At 51.8% G+C, this 25,714-nt stretch overlaps 1 protein-coding gene and 2 long non-coding RNA genes across 5 annotated transcripts; all 3 read right to left on the minus strand.

Moving 5' to 3' along the window:
• Positions 1 to 1,271: 1,271 nt before the first annotated feature.
• On the minus strand, positions 1,272 to 14,200 carry LOC131481769 (USP6 N-terminal-like protein). Its single transcript, XM_058671895.1, has 7 exons — positions 13,856 to 14,200; positions 13,248 to 13,342; positions 12,812 to 12,877; positions 12,013 to 12,112; positions 11,508 to 11,660; positions 9,950 to 10,198; positions 1,272 to 1,360 (listed from the first exon to the last, which is right to left on the minus strand). The coding sequence occupies exons 1-7, from the start codon at positions 13,971 to 13,973 to the stop codon at positions 1,272 to 1,274; spliced, it is 870 nt and encodes a 289-aa protein (XP_058527878.1). The 5' UTR covers positions 13,974 to 14,200.
• Positions 14,201 to 15,889: 1,689 nt separating this feature from the next.
• Positions 15,890 to 18,086, minus strand: LOC131481701 (uncharacterized). 3 transcript variants are annotated; one of them, XR_009246523.1, is made up of 4 exons: positions 17,430 to 18,044; positions 17,046 to 17,126; positions 16,477 to 16,584; positions 15,890 to 15,979 (listed from the first exon to the last, which is right to left on the minus strand). It is a non-coding gene; the product is annotated as an uncharacterized LOC131481701 (long non-coding RNA). The 3 variants fall into 3 exon arrangements; XR_009246522.1 differs by adding an exon at positions 18,051 to 18,086 and having other exon boundaries at positions 15,914 to 16,584; positions 17,430 to 17,466; XR_009246521.1 differs by having other exon boundaries at positions 15,914 to 16,584.
• A 44-nt stretch (positions 18,087 to 18,130) lies between these two features.
• On the minus strand, positions 18,131 to 18,850 carry LOC131481648 (uncharacterized). Its single transcript, XR_009246474.1, has 3 exons — positions 18,720 to 18,850; positions 18,299 to 18,368; positions 18,131 to 18,142 (listed from the first exon to the last, which is right to left on the minus strand). It is a non-coding gene; the product is annotated as an uncharacterized LOC131481648 (long non-coding RNA).
• Between the last annotated feature and the right edge of the window lie 6,864 nt (positions 18,851 to 25,714).

Here is a 25,714-nt window from a genome sequence, read left to right on the forward strand (position 1 = left end):
TGGCCCCTGTCATGAAATTATGTCTGGTTGAGCTCACAAAAACTAGATATTATCCTATGGGATGGTCAGAGGCATGTGTGTGTGTGTGTGTGTGTGTGTGTGTGTGTGTGTGTGTGTGTGTTTTGTGTATCTGTGTGTGTGTTTGCATGCGCAGAAGCACAGACATACAGGTACATCCACATATGTGTTGGGGTATTCCAGAAATGGCTCATGATGCACTGACATTTAGTCTATCTGGTCAGGATGACAGGAGACCATTGAGAATCATTGGGGACAGAGGGCAGGGCTGGGAAGCACCCGGTTGCTATCCCCAACCAGGCAGATATTTTCGAGTTAGGGAAAGTGAGACAGGTGCATCTCAGCAGCTCAGGATTAAAGCCAACATCCAAATGCACAGAGTTTGCATGTGTTGACGGTTGTTGTAAGGCATAAAAGAAAGAAACAGCAGAACAGGGAAGCTGGAGAAAGTCTGATGGCCTGAAGTGTGCCATCAGTGAGAGGGCACAGGAGGAAGGGCCAGGTTGCTGGCTGACCCTAAGATGGGCACCTGAGTCAGAACCAGCATGACGTAGACACACCCTCTGAGCTTTAGTCCCAGGCTTGCCCTCTCCAAGTGTGGGAATAAAGCTTCCTTGTCTATGTATGCACATGTATGGCATGTGTATGGCTAAGGACTCCATTCTGGAGGATGCTGAGCGAGATGGAGACCAACCACAATATGAGACTTCCAGTAGTGTGACACTGGGGAGCTTTATTAAGGGTGTGTTTCTCCCCCTACTGGAGTCTACTTGCTTCCAAGCCCAAGTCAGACTTTGATTGTATCCTTTTCTTCCTGAGCTGAAGCAAGTTGCGGCAGCTGTAGGGTTGATGTCAGCCTTTGGAGCTCCAGGCAGCTTCAATGTAGCAAGTGAGCCCTGAGTTACTGAGGAGTGTTGCTGAGCTGCTGCACTTGGCAGAAAGGGAGCTTTTAACAGCACTGGAAGAGTAAATGTTGAAGGTGCACTATTTGCCCTTACACTTATAGATGTAATATGTGTTGAGTGTAAATACAAAAGTACAGCAAAGAGCACTGTAAAAAAAAAAATTAAACGAGGGTCTATTTTCTTATTTGCTGTCAGTCTATGTCTGTCTCCTGTCATAAACCAACAGGTGCCTAGACTGAATACCTGGGTTGGAGTCACATATTCAATGGGCCTCGAAGAATCTCTTACCTTGCTGTCATCTTGCACTCAGGAGTCTGTGGCCATTTAACCTGAGAGCCAGTTATGGGGTCAGATTCTGTAGGTCATACTGAGGTCATCCTTGTGGGCCTGCAGAATGCACTGGTTTGTGTAAGAGCTGGCGGTAGTGATGGGTTCAGCTAGGAATGGCCACAGAACTCACTGACATGAGAACTAGGAACAGAAACAAGTCAAACTGCCCCAGGTCGCAGCACCCACCAGAACATGCAAAGGCTGGGACTAGGAGTGGACTGTTAGGCAGGGACTAGCTCCCACCAACACACATGTGAGATCTGGGTCTAGGAGCAAGCCTGGTGGGGAACCTTGAGGAACTGCCCTACTGGGCTGCAGCTCCAGCTGGTGAGCATGAGAGCTGGCATGGGGGTGGGCAAAACCAGGCAGGACTGTACTGCTCACTGGCATCAAGGATTGGCTATGGACCATATCAGGCTAGGCTACTTCAGCCGCTAATTCACATGAGAGCTAAGATGGGGACAGGCTGGGCATGGCTAGGCCACAGGACCCATCAGCCAAAGCAGGGACCGGGGCCGGCCAGACTAGGACAGGTTGCAGCATCCACTGACAAGTGCCCAGATGGGATAGACCATGTCAGGCTGGCCAAGGATCCCACCAGCACACATGAGATCAAGTGAGCTGGTGTGATAGAGGAACTTGCAGAACTCCCCTGTAAGGCTGCAGCTCCTGCTGGTGAGAGCCAAAGCTCAGGACCATCGCAGGCCAGGCTGGACCACAATACCCATCAGTATACATATGTGCCAAGTCTTCGGCCTAATTGGGGCTGGGGGTGGGCAGGTGTGGGCAAGTCTGTAGCACCCGCAAGTAGGTTCAAAAGCCAGGACCAGGACAATGTGCAGGTTGGGCTGATTTGGAACACAACACCCACCAGTTCATGTGAGGGAAAGACCTAGGGGCTGACTGGGTTTGACAAGGTTGTGGACCCTGCCAGCATAAGCTGGGACTAGGAGCAGACTGGACAGAACCATGCTACAGCACCCGCTGGCAAATGTCAAGGCTAAACCTGTCAGGCCAGACTGGGCAACAGCACCTTCTGGCACACACAAGAGCCAGGGCTTCAGTGAGCTTGCTGGTAAGGTTGTGGGGCCTCCCCTGCTGGGCCACTATTCCAAATGGTGAGCATAAGAGCTGGAAGAGGGCAGGATTAGACAGCACAGGGTTATAACATCCACCAGCCTGCATGTGAGCTGGGTTTGGGGAAGGGCTAGGCTAGGCTAGGCCACCACATGTGCTGGCACATACAAGGACTAGGATAAGTGCAGGCTGGCCAGGGTTTTCTTTTATGTTTTTTTCCTGTCTTTCTAAAATTATCAATCTTTTGAATTTTAGATGGCCAGGGTTTTCCACAGGACTGGATCCAAGTCATGTCTGGCTGTACAGCAATATACCTGCAAAGTGTAAGATTCAGGGCTAGGAGTGGGCCCAGTGGAGAAACTATGGGCATTCCTGTGCTGGGCTGTAGCTCCTGCTGGTGAGCATGAGCACCAAGGTTGGGGATGGACTACGCTGGACAATGTGGCAGCATCCATTGGCATATGTGTGGGCTGTATTGTGGTGTGGAGCAAGCTGAGCTGAGCCATAGCACCCAGAGATGTGTATGAGATCAGATGGGATTTGGGATGGAATGGACAAGTTTCCTACACATACCTGCATATATAGGAACAGGGGATGGGCACAGACTTGGTGAGGTTATTACAGATCACCCCAAGTAGGCTGCAGTTCCTCCTGGTGTACACAAGGGCTGGTATTGTGTGGGTTGCTTAAGACATGGGGCTGGAAACAGAACTGACCATCAGCTACAGTCACCAGTGTGTGCCTAGGTTGATGCGGGTGATGGACTGATCCAGACTCTGCTCTAGCTAGCACGCACAAGAATAAGGTCTGAAGTCACCCTAGATGGCTTCTTGTGGGAGCCCCAACTGGACAGCTGGACTCAAAACTCTGGCCACAGGGATTTTGTGGTCCAACCTCGGGATGCGTGTGTTGGGACTCAGCTTCCTCAGTTGCTGATGCCTATGCAATGGATGGCATGCCTGGATGCACATGGGGGACATGGCAGCCAGCTCATTTAGGTCTGCAGAGGACCTTGAATGCCATCAGAAACTGAAAAGCAGAACAGCTTGGACCAGTCTTCAGGCAAAGTATTGGCTGCATGTATCTGGGCAAATGAATTCATTAAGGTGGACTTTGTCAGCCAATAGACCTTGGAAAGATTTTCTCAACCCTGGAGCATTGAAACCTAGAACATTGCAGAACTATCAAAACCACTCAAGCAATACCTTCAGAATATGCCTCTCCACATCAGGGTTTCTAAGATTATATCAGGTGGTCATCTCCCATTTCTGGTTGCTAATTTGGGGAATGACTCCTTCCCTTCCCCTCCCCCTCACCTTAAGTTACAGGAAACAAAGGGAAAAAGAATTGGAAGTATTTGTCCTAACTACCTTCCCCCATGCCTTGACCCTACCCACTCTAAACAGTGGTCCTCATGGACATACATCCTTCTCAACAACATAAACATCAAATATAAAATCAAAGCATAATAATGAAGAACGAGTGCAGGAGATTGTCATCACTGGTGCTCCAGTGACCTGCTCACACTGACCAGAGTTGGAGGGAAAAGGAGAGCCTGGGCGACCCCTCCTGCTGAAGATGTGAATTCCACCTGCAGGAAGCCCATCCAGCTCCACACAGGTGACTGCTGTGCCCAAGTCCATCTTAAGGACACAGGTCCCTGGAGAGCCACTGACATCATTGTTTGTGGGATGCCAGGAGACTGTACAAGTGGGTCATCCTTTCTCATCTTCACAAATTAGTGTATTGTATTTAAAATGTGCCCAGTGGATGGAGCTGGGCCAGGACCTTGGAACTCCATTCTGGTCTCTCCCATGTGGTTGCAGGAGCCAAAGCACTTGAGCTGTGTTCTGCTGCTTTCCCAGGCACATTAGTAGGGAGGTGGGATGGAGATGGAGCAGCTGCAATCCAAAGCAGCGCTAGTGTTACAGGATATGGCTTCATCCACTGTGCAACAATGCTGGCCCCTGGGCCATCACTAGGAGTTGCAGACTCTCTCTGCTCAGAATCAAAACCCTTCCTCAGAGCTTGCTAGAAGTTCCAGGGCTCAGCCATGCTCTTTGACCAACTCCGACAGCCCCTCCGAAGACCACAAGGGTGTGTTCTGAGTATACATATGACCCACGCACTGGTGCACACACCCTGCCTTTTCTTTCTTCCCATTCACTTCTGTTGCTTAAAAAGAACCTTTAACCATCAATGAGGTTCATACTGCCTGATTTAAAAGATTTACTTATTTTTATTGAAAACTTAGATTTTCAGAGAGAAGCAGACAGAGAAAAAGAACTTCTGTCTGCTGGTTCATTCCCCAAGTGGCCGCAATGGCCAGAGTTGAGCCGACCCAAAGCCAGGAGCCAGGAGTTTCCTCTGGGTCTCTTATGTAAGTGCAGGACCCCAAGGCTTTGGGCCATCCTCTACCGCTTTCCCACACCTTAGTCATGGAGCTGGATGGGAAGCAGAGCAGCCAGGACACAAAATGTTGCCAATATAGAATTCTGGTTCATCTAAGATGAGCATGTATGCAATAGACTATTGCATAGAGCTCCTATAAAATTTTGTAGGATATATATTTTACTTAAAATAAATGTGCCACATTATACTGCTTTTGTGTTGCCAAGTAAACATACATTCTTCATGAACCCTGAGTTGCAGTTGGTCCAAATATATCATGAACGATTAGAAATTGTGAGAAAAAAATGTTTTTGAGTCCAACATGGGATCACAATATGGATTCTAGTATCCAACGTAGGATTACAAAGCTATATTTCCTTCACCAGGCCTTCTAAGGTAAATTAAAATTCTTTTAGAGATGGCATCATGACACAGCAAGCTAATCCTCTACCTGCAGTACCGGCATCCTGTACGGACTCCAGTTGAAGTCCTGGCAGCTTCACTTTCCATCCAGCTCCATGCCAATGGCCTGTGACAGCATGGGAGGATGGCCCAAATGCCTGGGGCCCTACAGCCACATAGGAGAGCTGGAATGAGCTCCTGGCTCCCAGCTTCAGACCAGGTCAGCTCTGGTCACTGCAGCCAGTTTGGCAGTGAACCAACAGAAAGAAGATACTCTCTCGCTCTCTCTCTCTCTTTCTCTCTCTCTCTCCCTCCCTCCCTCTCTCCTTCCCTTCTTCCTCCTTTCCTCCCTCCCTCCATCTCTCTAAAGCAAAATAAATAGGTCATTTTTTAAAAGATAACTTTGTTGGGCCTGGCAAAATAACCAAGTGCCTAAGGTTGCCTTGCACATGTTGGGATACCATATGGGCACCAGTTCTAATCCCGGTGTCCCCACCCCCTATCCAGCTCCCTGCCTGTGGCATGAAAAAGCACTTGAGAACAGCCTGAATCCTTGGGACCCTGCACCCACATGGGGAGACCGGGAAGAGGCCCCTGGCTCCTGGCTTTGGACCAGTTCAACTCTGGTTGTTGCAGCCACTTGGGAAGTGAATGAGCAGACAGAAGATTTCCTCTCTGTTTCTCCTTCTGTCTGCATACTGACTTTCCAAATAAATAAATAAATAAATAAATAAATAAATAAATAAATAAACCTTAAAAGATAAAATTGCCTTCATAGCATCCTTGCATTGAACTTTGGGACTCTGAATGTTGTGAAAGTGTTACTTGAGTGGTTCACTTTGGGACTCTGAATGTTGTGAAGGTGTTACTTGAGTGGTTCTAATAATTCTGAGACATTGTTGCCTTTGTTACTCCAGGGTTGAGAAAAATCTTCCCACAGTGTATTGGCTACCAAAGCCCACCTGAGTGCATGCACAGGCCCTGGTACATGGTACAAAGCTTGCTCAGGAGACTGGTCCAACCTGTCCTGCTTTCCAGCCTCTGTAGAGGCCCTCAGTGTCCTCTCTTGGCCTAGATGAGGTGGCTGTCATGTTCCCCATGTGCATGTGGGCCTGCCGTCAACTGCACAGATGTCAGCAACTGAGGAAGCCCAGTTCCAACACATGCACTCCAAGGTCAGACACATACATTATGATTTTCCCTGCCGTCGGGGTTTGAGTGCAGCCATCTAGTTAGGGAGTCCCCAAGAAAAATCACCTGAGTTGACCTCAGACTTACTTGTGCATGCAGGGTCAATTTCAGACATCACCTGCAGCAGCCAGTACACAAATCAGTGGATGCAGCTCCCTGGTCAGTTCTGCCCCAAGCCCCATCTCTCGTGTGAACTGATGGGTGCTGCAGCCTAGCCCAGGCCAGTCAGCCACAGGCCTGGTCTTCACACATACCAGTGGGCGCTGTGGCCTAGTCAGGGTGACTCCCCATAAACTCCACCAGGTCAGCCCCCAGCCCCAGTTTTTGCGTGTGCCAGCATGTGCTGCAGCCTAACCTACTCCGTCCTGCATCCATCTGGCTCGTGTGCAGTCATGAGTGTTGCATCTTAGTTCAACCTGGCCTGTCTCCAGACCAGCCCATGCCCAGTCCCAGCTCTCATGCTCATTAGTGGAAGCAGCAGCCCCACAAATGAGTCACTGAAATTTGCCTACCAGGCCCACTCCTACTGCTGGGTCTTGCAAATGTCAGTGGGTATTGTGTCCTAGTCTGAGATGGCATGCCCAGCTTGGCACTGGCCAGCAGATGCTACAGCCTGGCTCTACCTGCCCGACCCCAGTGCCAGCTCTTGCTGGCAGGTGCAGCAGCTACCTCCCCCCACTGACTCAAGCCCTCATGTGAACTGGTGTGTGGTGTGGTCCAACACAGCCTGGCCTGAGCCCCATTGTGGATCTTGCTCATGCCAGTGTGTGCTGTAGACTGGCCCAGCTCAGCCCACCCCCAGACAAGCCACACACATAGGATGCTGGGTGCTGTGGTCAGCTTAGAACATCCTGTTCTTAGCCCTGGATTTGGCATTCAATTATGGGAACTGCAGCCTAGCAGGGGAGTTCCTCATGTAGCCTATCGGGCCTGCTCCAAGCAACAGATCTTACCTATGCCAGTAGGTGCTGTGGCACAACATGATATGGTCAGCCCTCAGTCCTAGCACTCATCGGCAGATACTAAGGCACAGTACAACTGGCACTACCTATTATGACAATTGCCAGTGAGTGCCACAGCCTTGCCCAGTCTTCCTAACCCCCAGACGTTGTGTTCATGTGATATAGTGGGTGCTGCAGCTTGGCCCGTCCCACATCCATCTTGGCTCTTGCAAGCACGAGTGGGTGCTGGAGCCCAGCCCAGTCTGGCTTGCCCCTGACTTAGCCCACATGCATGCTGTATTACAAATGGTGTTTCAGCCTTGCCCAGCCTGGTCTGCCCACATCCTCAACTCTTGCACTCACCAGAGGGAGCCGCAGCCCAGCAGGAGAGTAAATACAATAAATACCCCTACCAGGCCTGTTCCCAGCCCCAGCTCTTGCTTACACTGATGCACGCTTCAACCCTGCCTGGTGTGGCCAGCCTATAGTCTCAGCTGTAGCTGGCAGGTGTTGTAGCCTAGCAGAGTCAGGTTCACCCTACACTGTGCCCTGACTTCCTGTGCATGCTAGCAGATCTGTGGCCTGGCCTGGCCTGGTCTGTCCCCAGAACCAGCCCCCACAGAAACTGAGGGATAAAGACCACCTGCCTCACCTGACCCACCCCCAGCCCTGGCTCTTGTGCTCCCCAGCAGGAATGCAGCCTGATAGGGAAGTTCCCTAGATTCTCCTACCAGGGGCGCTCCCAGCCTGATCTCACACAGCTTGTGGGGGCCAATGGCCTTCCTGGCATGGTCTGTCCTCAGTCCTGGCCTTTGCATGTGCTGGCAGGTGCTGCAGCCTGCTGCACCTCCCCTCTTCCCAGCCTCAGCTCCTGCAAGTGTCAGGTGGATTCCTGTGAGTCCTGTGGTCCAGCCTTGCTCAGCTCACCTCCACCACCAGTTTTCTGGGTAAACCTGTGGGCCTTTTGCAACACTCAGGGAACCTGTGTAGCAGCTGTGCTCGTGGGGGGGGGGGGGTAGGGAGGATCACAATATCAAACGAAACAGTTCAAAGCAAACAATTTATTATCAATATGGAAACAAACGAAAGAATCAATCAATATTAAATCACCAAAGGTCCTAGGTTTCCTCCTAAAGGTGGAGTGGTGGGTAGCCAGCAGGCTTCCGAACAGCAGCAGTTCATCATCTCCGTCCTCAGGGAGGTGGATACTGACTACCATGACGACTCCTCCTCCTCCTCCTCCTATACAGTGTCTTCCTCCTCCTTTTCTACAGGTTCCTCCTCCATAAAACAACCCCTCCTCCTCACAAAGTTCTCCTCCTCCTCCACAGGCTCCTCCGTAAATCCTTTCTCCTCCTCCTCCTCTTGTTGCTCCTCCTCCACAGGCTCCTCTGTAAATCCTTTCTCCTCCTCCTCCTCTTCCTCTCCTCCACAGGCTCCTCCTCCACAGACTCCTCCTCCATAACTTCCTCCTCTTCTGCAAAGTTCTTTCCCTCCACAAAGTTTTGCTCCGTATCTTCCTCCTTTACATCTTCCATCCTTTGCACCCAAGTGGATGCACAGCCTAATATGATTCATGCTCAGCGGTCAGGATAGGGGGACACGAGCTCCGGAGGGGAGCCTTGTCCAACATGGACGCCTCAGAATAAACAGAGGGCAGGCTTCTGGTCAGCCTAGGCTGGGCACATAGGGGGCTGGCACCCTCCTTCAGGGGCTCAACAGCATCCAGCTGCGCTGTGGATTGAGCAGCAACAATGCCATCAAGCTGCTGCTCTCTGCTCATGGGGCTGGCCCAGAGGGCTGGGACAGCCTGGCTGGGGGCCAAGTAGCCCTGCTGGCTGGCCAGGTCAAGGCGCCCACAGACTGTGCCTCTGGTAGGCAGCTCTGGGTTTGAGATGCTGCGTTTTTCAAACAACATTCCCCTCCCATGCAGGGTTTGTGGGGATGCGGGGCAGGAGCAAATCATAGATGCAGAGGAGGTCTCAGACAGGGCTGGGGATGAGGGCCCTGGGGAGGCAACGTCCTCATTGTCTTCTTCCTCATCCTCCTCAAGTATGGTCTCAAGTGGCACAATGTCCCACAGCAAGCTCGGAAAGCGAGGGCGCACACCAGCATCCTCCTCCTCCTCCTCTTCCTCCTCCTCCTCAAACTCCTCCTCCTCCTCCTCCTTCTCCTCAAACTCCTTCTCGTCCTCCTCCTCTACAAAGTCTTCCTCCTCCTCTTCTACCAGTTCCTCCTCTGCAAATCTTTCCTCCTCTTTTGCAAAGTCCTCCTCCTCCTCCTCCACAGGCTCCTCCTCTGTAACTTCCTCCTCCTCTTCCTCCTCCTCCTCCTCCACAGGCTCCTCCTCCTGCTCTTCCGCAAAGTTCACTTTCTCCTCCACAAAGTTTTGCTCCATATCTTCATCCTGAACGTCCTCTTCCTCCACATCCTCCTTCTCCATCTTCTCCTCCTCCCCCTGTTCTTCCTCCTCCACCATGCTTTCTTCCTCTTCTGCCTCCTCATGGTCACTGCCTTCATCACTATCATCATGAGAGGGCACATTGATGTTGACACGGGAAGTCCAGCGCCTGAGTGGGCCTGGTGCATCTGACATGGTGTCCTGGGGTCCTGGGAGGTGTGCGCCATGTATAGGCACTGAGGTACCCTCAGGGCACCCCTGGCCATGTGACTGTGGACTGTTCCCCTCAAGACTGCCCATCTCCTCCTCTGCATCTTTCTTTAGGTTGGCCTGGGAGTCATAACTTTCAAGACAATCTTCCCCCTGCAGGGGAGAAGCTGAATCCCCAGTGGGCTCCTGGCATGGAGGAGCTGCAGGTTCAGGGTGACGCCCTTTGCTCTCCTGAATGCTGTTCTTTCTCTTCAAGGCCACAGATGGAAGGATGCTCCTCAGGGAGATGCAGGCACCTCCCCTGGCTGGGCTGCCAACTGCTTTGGGTTTTTCTGGGAGGAAAACAAGTGAGTTTTGCTTTACCACAGACACCACACGTGGCCTGCAGGGTGCACTGTCCTAACTTGATCAGCAGGGTCCCTGTCACCTGATGTGATGCTCAGCTCACCCTTCAGGCTGCTGAGCCCAGAGGGAAAGGTGTGTGCAACCAGGCCTAGGTCAGTGCCAGGGATACCTCTGGCCCAGCTGGACAGTGCCCCCCAGGGGTGCAAGGGCCCTGAGCACCCTGCCTCATTCTCATGTTTGGGGCACCTGCCATCCATTCAGGACCCAGTGAAGTTCTTGTTGCCTGAACCCCCAGGCTTCCTTATACCCTGTCATGGGACCAGCTTAGTGTGTCTGTGTCCCTCCCTCCTAAATGGTTAGAATGAACGGACCCCTCAGGAGCTGGTGGTCAGAGCTAGAACTGTGGGACAGCAAGGAGGTCACACAATAGCCCTCAGTGACAGGGGATGCTCTCCTTTAAAGTGTGCCTGGGTATGCCCAGCGTCCTCTGCCTTTGGGACTCTGTTCCCCAAGGACACAGCAGTGACCCCTTCTGGGAGACTCCCCTGCTGGGAGACTCACCATCACTGCCTCTGCCACATGAGGACATAGAGGCGGCACCGGCTGGGAGGCACAGCTGAGCCTCACCAGTACCTGCATGGGCCTGTGCCTGGCCTGCTCTGCAGCCTTTCTGTGCCGCATGGCTGACCCGGGCTCAGACCACCTATGGAAGCAGCAGCCATGGACAAGCACAGGGACCCTCCCCATCACCACACACAGCAGGGTGGTGCTGCTGGTCATGCTGCCCTCTGTGCCCTCAGAGACATGGGCACCAGGCTGGGCCTATACCCTTGCACTCAGCTACACTCAGTTCTTCCCTTGGGCCTGCAGTCCCTGCCTCTGGGTCTGAGCTGCTCCTCTGTGTAGGATTTGATGCCCACAAAAGGGTCACCTGGGCCCATTCCAGGTGTTCTCCAGTGGCTTCAAGAGATGGAGCGACTGGCTGCTTTGACCCTCAGGGCCCAGGGTCGGCCACAGCCAAACTTCCGTGTGGCCCCTCCCATATGCAGGTGGGAGTCCTGCCACACCTCTGTCCTATGAGGCTCCTGGGAGTTCAGCTGTGGGCACCAGGTTTTGCACCTGTGTTGGGGCCAGTGAGGGAAAGACTGCCCCTAGGGCAGAAAGGGACACTGCCCTCTGGCTGAAGAGCAGGGCAGTGCTCTGGGCTCCAGGGTGCAGTGAGCCAAGGGCCTGGGCCCTCCCACTGCTGACACCCCCAGGGGAGAACGGGCTGCCTGAGCTCTGCTCTGGACTCACCTGCAGCAGGCAGGGGGCATTTTAGCTTGGCTAGCTCCCGCTTGCAGCCCTGCAGCTTCTTGATGACAACATCATCGTCCAGGGCCCAGGTTTTCTTCAGGGTCTCCTGTAGGAACTCCTGAAGGTCATCCGTGGACATCATCTGCAGGCGCTCTAGGCATGAGGGAGGGTGTCAGGCTGGGAGTGGCCAGGGGGGTGGCCCAGCAGCCATGGCTTCTCTGACCCCCGTCTCTGGCCTGTGCAGGGGTTGGATGAACCTTGGACACCGATGGGTGTCAATCCCACCATGGAGGTGCCACACTCATAGGAATGACCTTGGCCAGACCTCCCTATGGGCTGTGTCGGGCTGAGCTTGGGATGACCTTGGGTGCACTCAGAGTCCCCCCAAAGGACCCTGGGCTGCCAGGGCACCTCATCAACACCCACGTCCTGCTCACTGCATCAGCAAGGGACCCCGGCTCCTCTACCCCCAATGCCCTGGCCTCTTCAGTCCCTGAGAACTTACTCTGATGCACCTTCAGTGTTGTATAGGCCATTGTGGTGAGCATCTGCTGCCCCTCCAGTAGGAAGACATCCCACAATCTAATCGCCAGTGAAAATGGCACCTAGGAAGAGCAGGTGTGAGAGGACCTCACCCATCCAGGGCTGAGCAGGGCCCCCCTCGGGGCTATAAAGTGGGCAGTGCCCATGCCCCAGCACAGCCACACACCCCAGGAGGCTGCCTACATGAAGCCATAGGATCCTATGTGAGGGTCTCATTTCATTGCCAAGTTGGCCATATCTGTCAGCCACATCTGAGACCACTGAGGATCCCACAGCCTAGGGAGAGGAGGGCAGAGGCCTGGCCAGCACACCCAGTACCCTGGTGCCCACCAACACTGCTCTGTGCACTTTGGAGACCACACTGCAGATGCCAGCATGCCTGTGAGCTGCTTGAGGGTCAGAGCTCCTGTGGGCCAACTCCAGGAAGCCTTCCAGGAGTGAGTGCTGGGCAACCCAGCTACACACTGGGGTGGATGCCAGGACTCAAGCACCTTCCCTCTCCTTCTGGAAGACACTGGGATTTTCCAGGTTTCTCTGGATGTATGTTCTTCCCTCCCTGCTGCCCTGGAACCTCAGCCTCTACCTGGGCAGCCCCCTGCAGGGCAGGGTCTGGCTTGTGTGCACAGCAGGGTCCCTCCTGTGTCTGCTGGGTTGGAGGAGCTCAGCCCTGCTGTCGGAAACTGGACTCAAAGTGGGGGGAGTGGGACAGCCAGGCACCGGGGCATCAATTGCCTTGGGCAAAGGGTCCCCAGGGCACTTACAATCTCCAGAAAACATTGTGTAAACCAGTGCTTGGTGATGCTCCCAAGGCTTATGCTCTGCTCCTCCTGAGGAAGAGAGAGGGTGAGGTGAGGGCGGAGAGCAGGCCTGAACTCCCCCTGGGCTGAGCCCTTGGCAGGGCCCCAGGGTGCAGGAAGCCCAGCAGCAGGTGCATGTGCACCTCACAGCCACACAGGGTCCTGAAGGGAACCTCCCCTCCAGCCCCTCTCCTTCAGGAGCGTGCGTTCAATCTATGCCAGCTCTGGGGACAGTGTGCTGGAAAGTGAAACACATGCCCAAACTGTTGCAGACCTAAGCAACCAATGAAAGCCTTGTTTGTGATGTGGTTTCCCTTGGTCCCAGGCAGCCTAAACACTCCCTCTGGCCCCCACCTGTGTGCAGAGCCCCCCAGAGCAGGCAAGTAGGCACTTTACTCACCAGGTGTTTTTCAAGAGCAGGGAGTGCCTGGTGTATGACATGTTGCAGACGCTTCTGCAGGTCTTCCAGTGTCCCTGACCCGGGCTTGTAGACATCTGAGTAGGATCAGCCCCCAGCCCTCAGATCAGAGCCTCTCCCAGGAAGAGCCATTGGCCTAGGGTGGGGTCTTCCTGAGCACTGAGGGGAGAGGGAGGCTCTCACGGGGCAGGGGGGAAGACATCTGGTCAGGGAGAGGAGCCACAGGGGAGGTGGGTGCAGGTGGGACTGTGTGGGGCCCAGGCCAGGCTGCCCCTGCTGACAGCTGGGGTGACCGCAGCCAGCCCGGGCGCATCAGGACCATATTCCACCATGCTGAAGTGAAGAGGGGTGACCCTTCAGGGGATGCTGCCTTCTGGGGTTACCCAGTGTGGGTCAGTGGGTGAGTGGGTGGACAAGTGTGAGGCAGGAGGGCCATTTGGGACCCAAGAGATGCCTGTTCAAAGCCACAGCCTGGGGCCTTTGGGAGACGGGAAGTGGGGGCTACAGTCTGACACTGGGGCACTAGGCTGTGTGACCATCAGTGGATTTGCATACCCTGGGCCCAACACACCCACCCTACGTGCACCAACCTCTCAACCCATATTTTTTATCTTCCATTAATTGTACTAGGGCCCAGAAGGCGTCTTCTTCGCCCATCCACATAAGTAGCATTGCCGCTAGATGGCTTAGGCCCTTGCGATAGCCCATCTCCTATAGAAGCACAAATGCACATCAGTGTGACATCCCACAGCTTGTCTGTCCTCAGGTGCCATGGGACCTCTCCTGAGAGGGTTGAGGGTTCATGCCCTGCTCTGCTACTGCCACATGGGGATTGTGACCTCAAGATTTGGAGCACACATGAGATCCCAGTGTCCTGGGAGAGAATCCCACAAGGCCTGGGCTCAGGCAGTGCATGGGGAAAACCAGAGCCAAGGACACATGTACCCCCTGCTCCCCCCCCTCCACCACGCTGCTGCTGGCATCCAGGATCCACCCCTACAGAAGCCCCTGTGGGTGCCCTAGTGGGCATCATTTCAGACAGGAGGAAGAAGCACCAGGGTTTGGCTTGCTAGGTCCAGGACCCAGGCTGTCTGGATATCACTCCCACAGTCACCAGGCAGGATGCCCGGGTGAGGTCAGGAAGATGGGGAGCCCAGACCTTGCTGGCATCACCCGAGGAGTCTGGCAGCAACTCCCCTCATGGGAATGTTCTGAGAGGTTTTGCAAGGTGATAGAACTGTGTGGCATTGTAATTTAGGCCAGTGACACCTGCCACACGCCTGATGGGTACAATGGCATCAGGAGGACCCAGGCTCAACTGTGATGACCACAGCACAGTCACACAGCTTGCCTAGCCTCCTTGTGCAATGCTGGTACTGAGGAGCACCCCAACCCTGTCTACTCCTGAGATATGGAGAGCAGTTCAGTAGGATGGCACCTGTTTTGTACCCAGGGCTTGAGGCTGGGTTCACGGAGCCTGGCCTCAACCCCTTGCTGTCTCAAGTTGTGGAAGATAGAGGCCCCCTCATTGCAGCCTTGGTTCACTGTGACAGAGACAACCTGGGTGGACACCCCAGGGGGAAAGACGAAATAGCTTCTCCCAGAATACTTACAGGGTCATAGTAGGAATAGGTAAGAACAACGTGGAACAAGGCTTGTTGTCTAGAAAAGAGAGAGAGGAGACTGTGCTTCCGAATCGCTGGGGAAGTGTGCATGTCTGGTGTGTATTCACATGGAAGGCAAATGTTATCTTTGTGGTGTGCTCCGAGTGCTGGAACCCCTGCACATTCCTCCTAGCAATGACCCAGAGTGACTGTCCTGCCCATGCTCAGTAGTTAAATGGGTTCATTTCTCCCATTCTAACAGTGTGCACTGGTGCCGCCTGGTGGTTAGGCACTAAGCAGGTGTGTATATGTTAGGCAGGTGGATTCTGTGTGCAGTCCTGGAGTGTCCCTCCTAGCCTGGGCCCACATCCAGGCAGAAAGCCTCTTGCTTGCCTTCTTGTTACTGAGCCTTAAGATCTCTCTATTAGGGCCTGGCGGCGTGGTCTAGCGGCTAAAGTCCTCGCCTTGAAAGCCCCGGGATCCCATATGGGCGCCGGTTCTAATCCCGGCAGCTCCACTTCCCATCCAGCTCCCTGCTTGTGGCCTGGGAAAGCAGTCGAGGACGGCCCAATGCATTGGGACACTGCACCCACGTTGGAGACCCGGAAGAGGTTCCAGGTTCCCGGCATCGGATCGGCGCGCATCGGCCCGTTGCGGCTCACTTGGGGAGTGAAACATCGGATGGAAGATCTTCCTCTCTGTCTCTCCTCCTCTGTGTATATCTGGCTGTAATAAAATGAATAAATCTTTAAAAAAAAAAAAAAGATCTCTCTATTAAATAAATCTGAGATCTTCATTTTAGATATTTTGTAAGTATCATCTCTCTCTTTTCATTTCATTCCATAGTGTCTTTTGGAAAGTACACTGTTCAATATTGCGAAGGCCCAGGCACCCATTGCTTTTTCTGGTGTAAATGACCCATGCTTTAGGTTTGCACCCAGTGTTCCCTGGGACCCCGTCCCTCCCTGTCCCCAGGGCTCCTGAAGCCTAGAGGCCTTACTGTATTCCAAATCGTGGTAGAAAGATAATGTTGTTATTGAATGTCCACAAAATATCCACATCGATCTCCTGAACATGGTCTGAGCAGAGCCTGGCCCTCTCTTTCAGTTGCTGCAGGGCGGGGCAAGGGGGAGACACCAGCCTCAGTGCCAGGCACGGGCCCACCACCCCTCAAGCACCCCACGTCCACAGCAGCTCTTCTGGCTCAAGGAGCGAGTTCCCTGAGGAAGCTCACTCCCCTGTGGGTGCAGACAGAACCAGCTGAGGGCCCCTAGCACACGTGACCGTGCTCTCACTCCAAGCAGTCTCTTCACCGGGACCCTGCACCTGCTCTGGGCCTTCCTGTGGCCAAGCAGCTGGGGGTGGGGGCCCAACAAGGAGGAGGGCTGTGCCTCCAGCAGATGTGCAGGTGGCCAGGCCCAGCGGAGTCTATGGAGATGAGCAGGAAGACTGAAGCAAGATCCAGAGAGGAAGGCCAGGGGAAGGGGAACCCTAGGCCCACCTGAAGGGCCACTCAGCCTGGGCTTCAATGTCCACCACACGAGAGCCGCTGGCTCCTGGCCAGGCCTGAGAAGGTGGGCCACCTCAGGCTCAGGGCCCTGGCATACCTCATATCGCCCTGGGTTCTGGGTCTTCCTCTTTTGTATATCCAGGATCATAGACCAAGCCTCCCCACGCACCTCGGCAGGGATACCCTTGGAAACTCTCCTATGAAACTGCAGGAAAAAAAGGGCTGTGGTGAGACCCCTTCCCAGGCCCACCTTGGGGAGTATGCAGGGTGAGGGGGCATGCAGGGGAGGCTGGGAGCTCTGTGGATCTGCCTAGCCCTTCCTGGATCATGGCTCACAATGACTCGGGCCCACAGGCCCTGCTTTATGCTGTCTGCTGCCTGTGGGGCAACAGGATCCAGCCCAGTCGTGACACTGGATTTTCACCCAGGTCAGTGATGTGTGTGTGTGTGTGTGTGTGTGTGTGTGTGTGTGTGTGTGTGTGTGAGAGAGAGAGAGAGAGAGAGAGAGAAAGAGAGAGAAAGAGAGAGAGGTGCACAGGACCCATGTTCCCTTTCAGGCAGGACAATGGCCCCGGGCCTGTGATGACAGGCAGTGCCTGACAGCCACGGGTGCTACTCAGCCCAGCTCTGTCCCAGGTTCCCCAGCGGCCCTCCACTCCCCAATACCTTTTTGGTGCTGCAATATTTGTCATGGTTTTTAAGCATTTTAATCCATTTCTGTACTCTGCGAGCTGCCTGGAATTTATACTGGAAAAGGAGACAGGAAGGGGTGAACCAGGGGCTGGCCTCCAAATGTGGCCCCCTTGGGTACATCACAGGAGCCCTGTGGGCACCCAACACAAGGAGCCAGAAAAGACAGAAGCCATGGACACAGGCCTTGTGGCCAGGGGAGCCCAGGGGGACTTGCCTCTGATTACAACACAGCCCATGCACAACTCTGAGACCCCTGAATCCCCAGTCACATCTCATCCATGCCAATGGATCACATAGGAACCACACGCCTGCCAGGACTGCCGCCCAACCAGCTCAAAGCCAAGGTCAATGTCCCACCTTCTTCCCAACGGTGTCATTGTTGGGAAGTTTCTCACTGAAAGGTAAAAGAAAGAATTATTAAATGGGTCCCAAACCAAGCACTGTTCCTCTCCCAGGCAAGGCCAGGAAAGGACCAGTGTCACCCTCCTCCTGCCTGAGCTTCAGCCCAGGGCTGAGAAGGAACAGGGGAGGTGGCTACCCTGATGGCAGAGGCCTAGCAGGTCTTGGTGACCAGGCACACAGGCATCCCAGGGCCAGGCAGGGATGCTCACTGTCCCTGGGGCCCAGTGCTGTCATCAGGCACATGCTCCCATGGGATACATGAAAAAGAAGAAAGGGAGATAGAGAGTGAGAGAGAGACTGACAGACTGACTTCCATCCATGGTGAACCAGGACCAGGTCAGGGGCCAGGAACTTAATCCGCATCTCCCAAATGAGTGTAGGGTTCCAAGCAATTGGTCATCTTCCACTGCCATCAGCAGGGAGCTGGATCAGAATTGCAATAGCTGGGACATGAACCTGTGCCCGTCTGGGATGCTGGTATTGTAGGTCTTGTTTTAACCTGCTACATGAAAACAGCTGCAGGAGTTCTTGAAACCCAACCCTGCCCAGAGATGAACTGGGGTGCAAACAGCTCACCACAGAAAACCAAATTTATCTGGTTTGAGACAACCACCATGTTCTTCATCCTCGTGTACCAGGAGCATGCTGTGATGCAGTTTTTGAGGACCCTGCAGCCGAAGGGGACACAAGTCAGGAGCCAGGGATGTCAGAGTCAAGGAGAGTTGCACATCCCTCTCCCTTCTGTGTCCCCTTGGGTCTCAGGGTCACAGGCACAGCCAGTAGGGTTAGGGCCCAACTTCGTCTCCCTGCACCCTGGCCAGTACCCTTTCATATTTCATAATTATCGATGCACGCTCCCTGGCCCATGGGGACCTCGCAGCATCCATATTGCATCTGCAAGACAAGGCACACATACAAACATGGCTGAGGACTGGAGGACCCACAGGGGAACTGCTACCCTGAGCTCTGTCCCCCTGTCAGAGAGGGACAGCCCCACACCCAGGCTGACAGGCATACAGTGGCCAGACCACAGGGGGGATCTTGCCCAGGGCATGGGGATGGAGGGAAGGTCAGGTAGTCCTGGTCTTACCTCCCAGGAAAGATTCCTCCTCCCCCCCCCCCCCCCCGTGGGCAGCCAATACACTCCAGTAAGCACTACTCCCATCCCTCCACATCTCTGGGATTCTCAGAGCAGGACTGGCTGCCCCCACTTGTGATAAGAGCTAGAGAGCAAGTTCCACTCACCTTCGTCGAGAACTCATTATGTTCTCACACTATATACGTCTCCTACATTCACCACCAATACCTGTACAGGTCTGTAGTCAGCAGGCTACTAGCCACTTGTCGCCTAACTACCCAGAGGGTGTGCCTCTCAGTGACTGTGACATCATAGAATGCTGCCAGCCAGGCCTCTGCGGGGACCAGGTGAAGAGGGCAGAACTGGGGTGCCATGAACCTCAGGATGCTAGGGCCCTCTGTCACCTGCTTCAAAGGTTCCATGTCCCTCCTGCACATCCTTCACTTCTTCCTCTGTGATGTGATTCCGAAACAGCTAAAGAGGCCTCTTTACTTGAGTCCTGGTAGCACAGGGAGCCCACACATATCTGTGCTCCAACTGAGGTCCCCCAACTCTGTGCTTGTTGCTGCAATGACCAGACCTGGGACTCAATGGTGCCACTTCACGTCCTACCACAGGCCCCATCCCAGCACTCCACCCTCAGCTGTCTCCTCCTGCTCTCTTCCTGCCCCTCCTTCCTGGTGCTTTTGATGTTGGAGTCATCCTGGGACAGAGGAGAGAGGAGTGGCCAGCCGAGTCCAGCCTGCCTGGACTTCAAGCTGGCCTGGCCTGACCATGAACAGCAGAAGCCAGAACCCTGACCTGGACACTGAGTACGGGCTCAAGACCAGTCACTGGGACTCCCCAGCACCAGCCCCTGATCCACAGGCTGGTGACACGGGGCAGCTGCTGACCACAAGGACAGGCCCAGCACATGTGGGCAGGAGAGGCAACAGGCCCACAGCTCCTGGAGTGCTCATCGCCAGGATGGCCAGCACCAGGGGATGCAGCAGTCACTGTCAACAGTTCAGCCCTGCCAGCACCCGAGCCACCACAGCGATCACTATTGGCTCTTCAACTGATAGCTGAGGTTTGGGAACTAGCAGGTGCCGCAGAGTCACCTTGCCTCCTGACCCTGACTCCTGGGGTCTCTCTCACATCTCCTTCTTCTATGGCATTGATTCCTTCTCCCTTTGTACCTGACCAGCATGGTGTGATCCTGATCTAATCTTGGCTCCACTGCATAGATGATGGAATAGAGGTTGCCATTGTGGGGCTACTGAGCATCTTGACCTTCTGCACCAGAGATGAAATGCAATTTATTATCTCTTTATAAAATCATGGTCTCTAATTATTTTTAGTGTGTTGAAATTTAAGAGAAGGAAGCAACCATGTGGCCAGTATTCTAGGGCCTACGTGACTCCTGTTAGCATTCTCCTAGACCTCACTTCTGTTTCAGAAATTTCTGCCATTTTTTTCTTTTCTAAGATTTTATTTATCTATTTATCTCTTTATAAAATCATGGTCTCTAATTATTTTTAGTGTGTTGAAATTTAAGAGAAGGAAGCAACCATGTTATTTATCTATTTAAATGGATGAGTTAGAGGCAAAGAGAAGTTTTCATCTGATGGATTCACTCCTCACATAGCTGCAAGGGTCATTGATGAGCCAGGCCAAAGCCAGGAGGCAGGAGCCAGGAGCTTCTTCCGGGTCTTCTACCTGGGTGCAATGACCCTAGCACTTGAGCCGTTTTTCTGCTGCTTTCCTAAGTACATTGGCAGGGAACCGGCTCAGAAGTGGAACAGCAGCAGCTTGAGCTGATTCCCACATGGGCTGCCAATGCTGCGGGTGGAGAGTAATCCACTGCACTATAGCACTGGCCCCTAGATTTCAGCTTTTGACTCTCTCACTCCACGCACTGGCTTTCTGAGACTCAAATAAAGGATGCATGAAATTAAAACATCAAAATATATCATTACACAATCTGAAACTTACGGTAAACTTGTAAATGATGATAAACAGCATAGTTTTTTACACTGAGAGTTACTTGTGAACAAAACCTCTCCCTCCACTTGTTGCCACTCCTCTGCTAATGGAAATACAATCTATTGAACATTTTTTAGAAACAGGTTTATTCAGGGAAGAGTATGATGACACAGGCTGATGACACAAAAGCCCAGTGACTTTTGAAGAGTTTCAGAAGTGTTCTAAAGTGATCATGCGAATCATACATTGTTGGCCTGAACACGCGGGAATGAGGTCAGCGGGTGTGAAGTGCTCACAGGTTGGAGATGGCTGTGTTTAGGGAATGATTGGTTGCAAACACCTTCGGAGATAGGACATGGGGAAAGACAGTAACTGATGGATTTTAAGAAGGACATTTCTGGGAATAAGCATAAAAAAGTGCATACGGGTAAAGAAGCAAGGATTGTGCAATGTGGCTCCACATGACTAAGATGAAAGGACCCCACACCGCATGTCCCCCAAGTCAAGCTGAGCTGGTGGAGAGGATTAGCAGCTCTGTATGTGGGGGTCCTCAGATGGGTCTCTGCAGGTGTCTCTGGAGTTTGCAGCTACCTGTTCAAGTGGAGGCAGCCAAGGATGAAGAGGGATGAGAGCTGTAGGGCCTGAGTCAGATCTGAACTCAGCGGCCTCACTGCCATGGGGGATGGAGTGCCACACACTTCGCTCTCAGTGTTGGATGATGCAGACTTTATGGCAAGCTGCTCAGCTGCTCATGCATGGTCACTTGGTTTGGCTGGGTCACAAGGCAGAAGCTGTTTCTCAGAGAGTTGGTATTTCCAGAACAGGCTGTAGCCTTGCCAGAGTCCCTGAGGAGTCTGTGCTGTGACTTTCCTGTGAGGGTCCAGCAGGGGCTTCATTCAGCATTTCTATCTGCCAAGGGTTCCTTGGGCATCCTTGGATGTGCCAGGTTATACATCATGGACCCATGTGTCTTTGCATTGTCAGCAGCGCCTGCTACAGAGCCGCCTTCTGCACTGAAACCACCTGTGGCTTATTCAGCAAGTTGCAGTCAGAGCCCCGGATTTTATCTGTTTCTTCCTCAGTAACAGCAGGACTACCTGTCATCATGTTTCTTATTCCCGGTTGAGGGGGTATAGCAGTGTGTCCTTCATGTTCATGGAGGATTTTCTGACTGCTGCCAATCAGTCATAAATGACACAATTTCTCCCATCCAAATACTAACCAGGCCCGACCCTGCTTAGCTTCCGAGATCAGATGAGATCTGGCACGTTCAGGGTGGAATGGACATAGACAAATGACACAATTTCTAACACAGAAGTCTGGACAGATCAAAATCCTTAAAGTGTAAAATCCCTGCTCTCCAATTCCAATCCAAAAAGACCGAAATCCTTAGTGTTGGCCCCTGCCACTCATATGGGAAGCCTACATGGGGTTTCTTGCTCCTGGCTTCAGCCTCGTCCTGCCCTGGTCATTGCTGCCTTTTGAGCAAACCAGCACATGAAAGGTCTCTCTCTATTTCCCACTCTCACTCTTGCTGTTGCTCTCTAATTTTTAGATTAAAAAAATTAAAGCTGTGTGTACATATTTATCAACCACAGTAATATGCATTTAAGCTTTGCATTTTTTCATTGATTTTTTTAATTAATGTAATTTGCTTATAATTGGTATACCTGTGTGGTGGTCATTAGTATACCCTGGTGTTAATTCTTACAAAAACAAATATTATTAATGCTAGCTTTGGTTGGTATATGACCTATTAAGTATTCTATAGTGCTTTTATGTTTCTCAATTAAGCCAAATAAAAATGTAAATAAATATTCTAAAAGGATATTTTATGATTTTTCCCTAGGATAATATTTGCAAGACTTTGATATTTCAGAATGGCAGCCTTCTGGATCAGGATGCCTGGGCCTGCATATTTCATGATTATGGCCCTAATCCTGGACTGCTGGAAATTTTACCCATGAGATGGTAGCCGGATTTGAGGGTGGCAGATCTTTCCTGCCTGTGTCTTATGAAAACCTCTGACTGTCCAGCCAGCACCTGCTCCCAGTGCCTTGGGCCAGCAGGTTACCTGTGAGATATTCAGAGGGTCAAGGTGTCAGTAGGGTACGCCATGCTAGAGAGCTGGAGAGCGGACACAGCCCAATGGAGGATGCTAGCTATGTGCTGCTGTCCTCACCAGGTGACAGAAAACTTCAGAGCATGTTTCCTGATCGATATGTGGGAGAAAATGTGAGTCCAATGTACAGCTGCCCCATAAATGCCAGCATGGCCAAGGTGGTCTGTGTCACATCTGGAGTAGCAATCAGAGTCATGACCTCATTGACTATTTGGTTGTCCAGCAAGATATACAGCTTCCCTCATGGGCTAAGTCCAGGGAGAGTGTGGCAAGGCTATCCATTCCTACATCTTTTACATCTACAAATGTTGATATCAAGTGTGTGAAATTCTCCCCAGGCTGCCAATTGTGCTGTTTTATTGCTTGATTAAAAAGAGAAAATTTTCTCCTAGGCTGATCCAACTATTTCTTTAACCTTGTCTCACTCTGCTTTCTTTCAGTGCCAATTTTGCCCAAATAACTTCTTCATTAATTTGACTTCCTTGGCTAAGGTTCATTAAAGTGAACTTGGGAGACTGGAAATGCCCTTATCCTACACTTGCCCTTGATGCTGTGATGGCTGAGGTGAGAGGTTTAGGTTTAAATCATATTTACATTGCAGTCACTTTTGAGCCTACCGTCATCTCCTGTTGCTCATGAGAATGGAAACAGCCAATCCTCTCTGTCCCTCTTACTTTTCCTTTTAAGAAAGTTTTTTTCCCCTTGTGGAACATTGAAGAATCTACTCTTTATTCTTAGTTTTCAAGTTTTACAGGAATCTCCCTGCCCAGGTGTTTCTTTCCATTTTATACCTTGCCTGACAGCTTTCTTTTCTTTACAATCAGCAGGTGGAAGAGGAGAGAAGGCCTGTTTCTCATAAACCTGGTTGTATGGACTGAGTCTCTAAGAATGAATGAGCTTTCCAAGTGAGCTTGTAAAAGCTCTAAGGGCTGTGCTGAATTCACCCAAGTAAGAGACAGGGGTCATAATGTGGGCATGGAGAGGTTTCAAATTGGAAGTAACAGGGAATGCTGGTTAGTTTGGGGACAGAAGCTCAGGTCAGGAAACAAGCTCATAAGACCCGGATGTGTGCACAGCAGGCAAGGCTCCGAAGATGGGTTTCCTGCCAGCAACTGTGCTGACAGCCAAGAGCTGTTTGCATCTGACATCATGGAAAGAGGAAAGGGGGAAGTGAGAAGAGAGAGAGATGCTCCATCTGCTGGTTCACTCCCTAAATGGCTGTGATGACTAACGCTCAGCCCATCCAAAGCCAGGAGGCAGGAGGTTCCTCCATATCTCCTACATAGGTGCAGGGGCCCAGGCACTTGGGCCATCCTCTGCTGCTTTCCCAAGCACATTAGCAGGGACCTGGGTTGAAAGTGAAGCAGCTTGGACTCAAACCTGTGCCCCTATGGGATGCTGATACTATAAGTGAAAGCTTAACCTGTTATGCCACAATATCAGCCCTAGAGTCTGTTCTCCCTGGTGGAGATATGGCCAACATCTAGAAATTAGCAAATAACAATTGTTGGCGAGGGTGTAGGGAAAAAGAACCCTGCTCCAGTGTTGGTAGGAGTATAAATTAGTTCAGCCACCATGAATGTCAGTATGGAGAATGCTCAGACAAGTGAAAATTCATCTCCCCTATGACCCAGCTATCTGACTCCTGGGAATACACCTAAAGATGATGAGATCAGCCTATTGGAGAGTGACATGCAACCCAATGTTTATAGCAGCACAATTCAAAATAGCGAAGACATGGAAACAACCCAGATTCCCATCAACAAATGAACAGATAAAGAAATAAAGAAACTGTGGTACGTCTACGCTATGGAAGACTACCCTGCAAAAAAACAAACATGAAATGCTTTACAACAAAATAGATCCAACCGGAGACCATCATGCTTAATGAAATAAACCAGTCCCAGAAGAACAAATGTTATCGGTTCTGTCTGATACGAGACAGCTTTTACATAAACTACAAAATCAGTAGATGTAGGAAGCTAAGTACGTGTGTATACTCTCCCAGGTGATCTGTATATTTGAAGCTAGCATACTGGGCAGTAAATTTGTGCCATGGTACATGGCTGTTCTCCTAAAGAAAGAAGGACTTCAGTTATGAAACGAGTAAATATACCCATACAGTATGACACTGGATAGTCTACCTGCACCCAAACCTAGCACATCATGACATAATTAAATAGCAGAAAGTTAGTCTTGTAACTATTACTAAAGGACTGAGCACTGTGATGTTATGGGGGGAGACGTTGATAATGGTTGCACAACATAAATGTACTCAGTGCCACTGAGTAAACTTAAAAATGACTAAACAGTATCTTTCATCACAATAAGAATAGACCCCAAATGCCTCTCAGCAACACTCCAATCCCAAATGTCCCCACAGATGAATTCCAACGAGCAGTTAAATTATTTATTTATTTATTTATTTATCTTTATTAGAAAATCAGACTTACAGAGAGGAAGAAAAACAGAAAGGAAGAGCTTTCATCCACTGATTTTACTCCGCAGGTGGCCACGATGGCCACAGCTGAGCCAATCTGAAGCCAGAAGCCAGGAGTTTCCTCCAAGTCTCCCACGTGGGTACAGGTTCTCAAGGCATTGAATGGCTGTCCTCTACTGCTTTCCCAGGCCGCAAGCAGGGAGGTAGAAGGGTAGTGGAGCAGCCGGGACTAGAACCAGCACCCATATGGGATCCTGGTGCATGCAAGGTGAGGACTTAGCCACCAGGCTACCACGCTGGGCCCACATTTAAAGGATTAGCATTAATCCTTTACAAGCCTTTCCAAAAACAAAGACTAAAACATTTGTGTTTTTAAATAAACCCATTTTCATAGTAGAATTTCCTTTCATGTTCATTTATTTATTTCATTTATGTTTCTACTGGTTCACCCCCAAAGGTCCACAGCATTCAGAACTGGCCTGGGTCTCTCACACAGGTGGCAGCAACCAGCTACTTGAGCAATTGCCTGCTGCCTCCCAGGGTGCACATTAACAGGAACGTGGCATTGCAAGCAGAGAGGGGACTCGAACACAGGCACTCCAGCATGGAATTCGGGTGGCCCAAGCACCAACAGC

The sequence above is a fragment of the Ochotona princeps genome, chromosome 13 (assembly GCF_030435755.1).
Source record: "Ochotona princeps isolate mOchPri1 chromosome 13, mOchPri1.hap1, whole genome shotgun sequence".
NCBI classification, from domain to species: Eukaryota; Metazoa; Chordata; class Mammalia; order Lagomorpha; family Ochotonidae; genus Ochotona; species Ochotona princeps.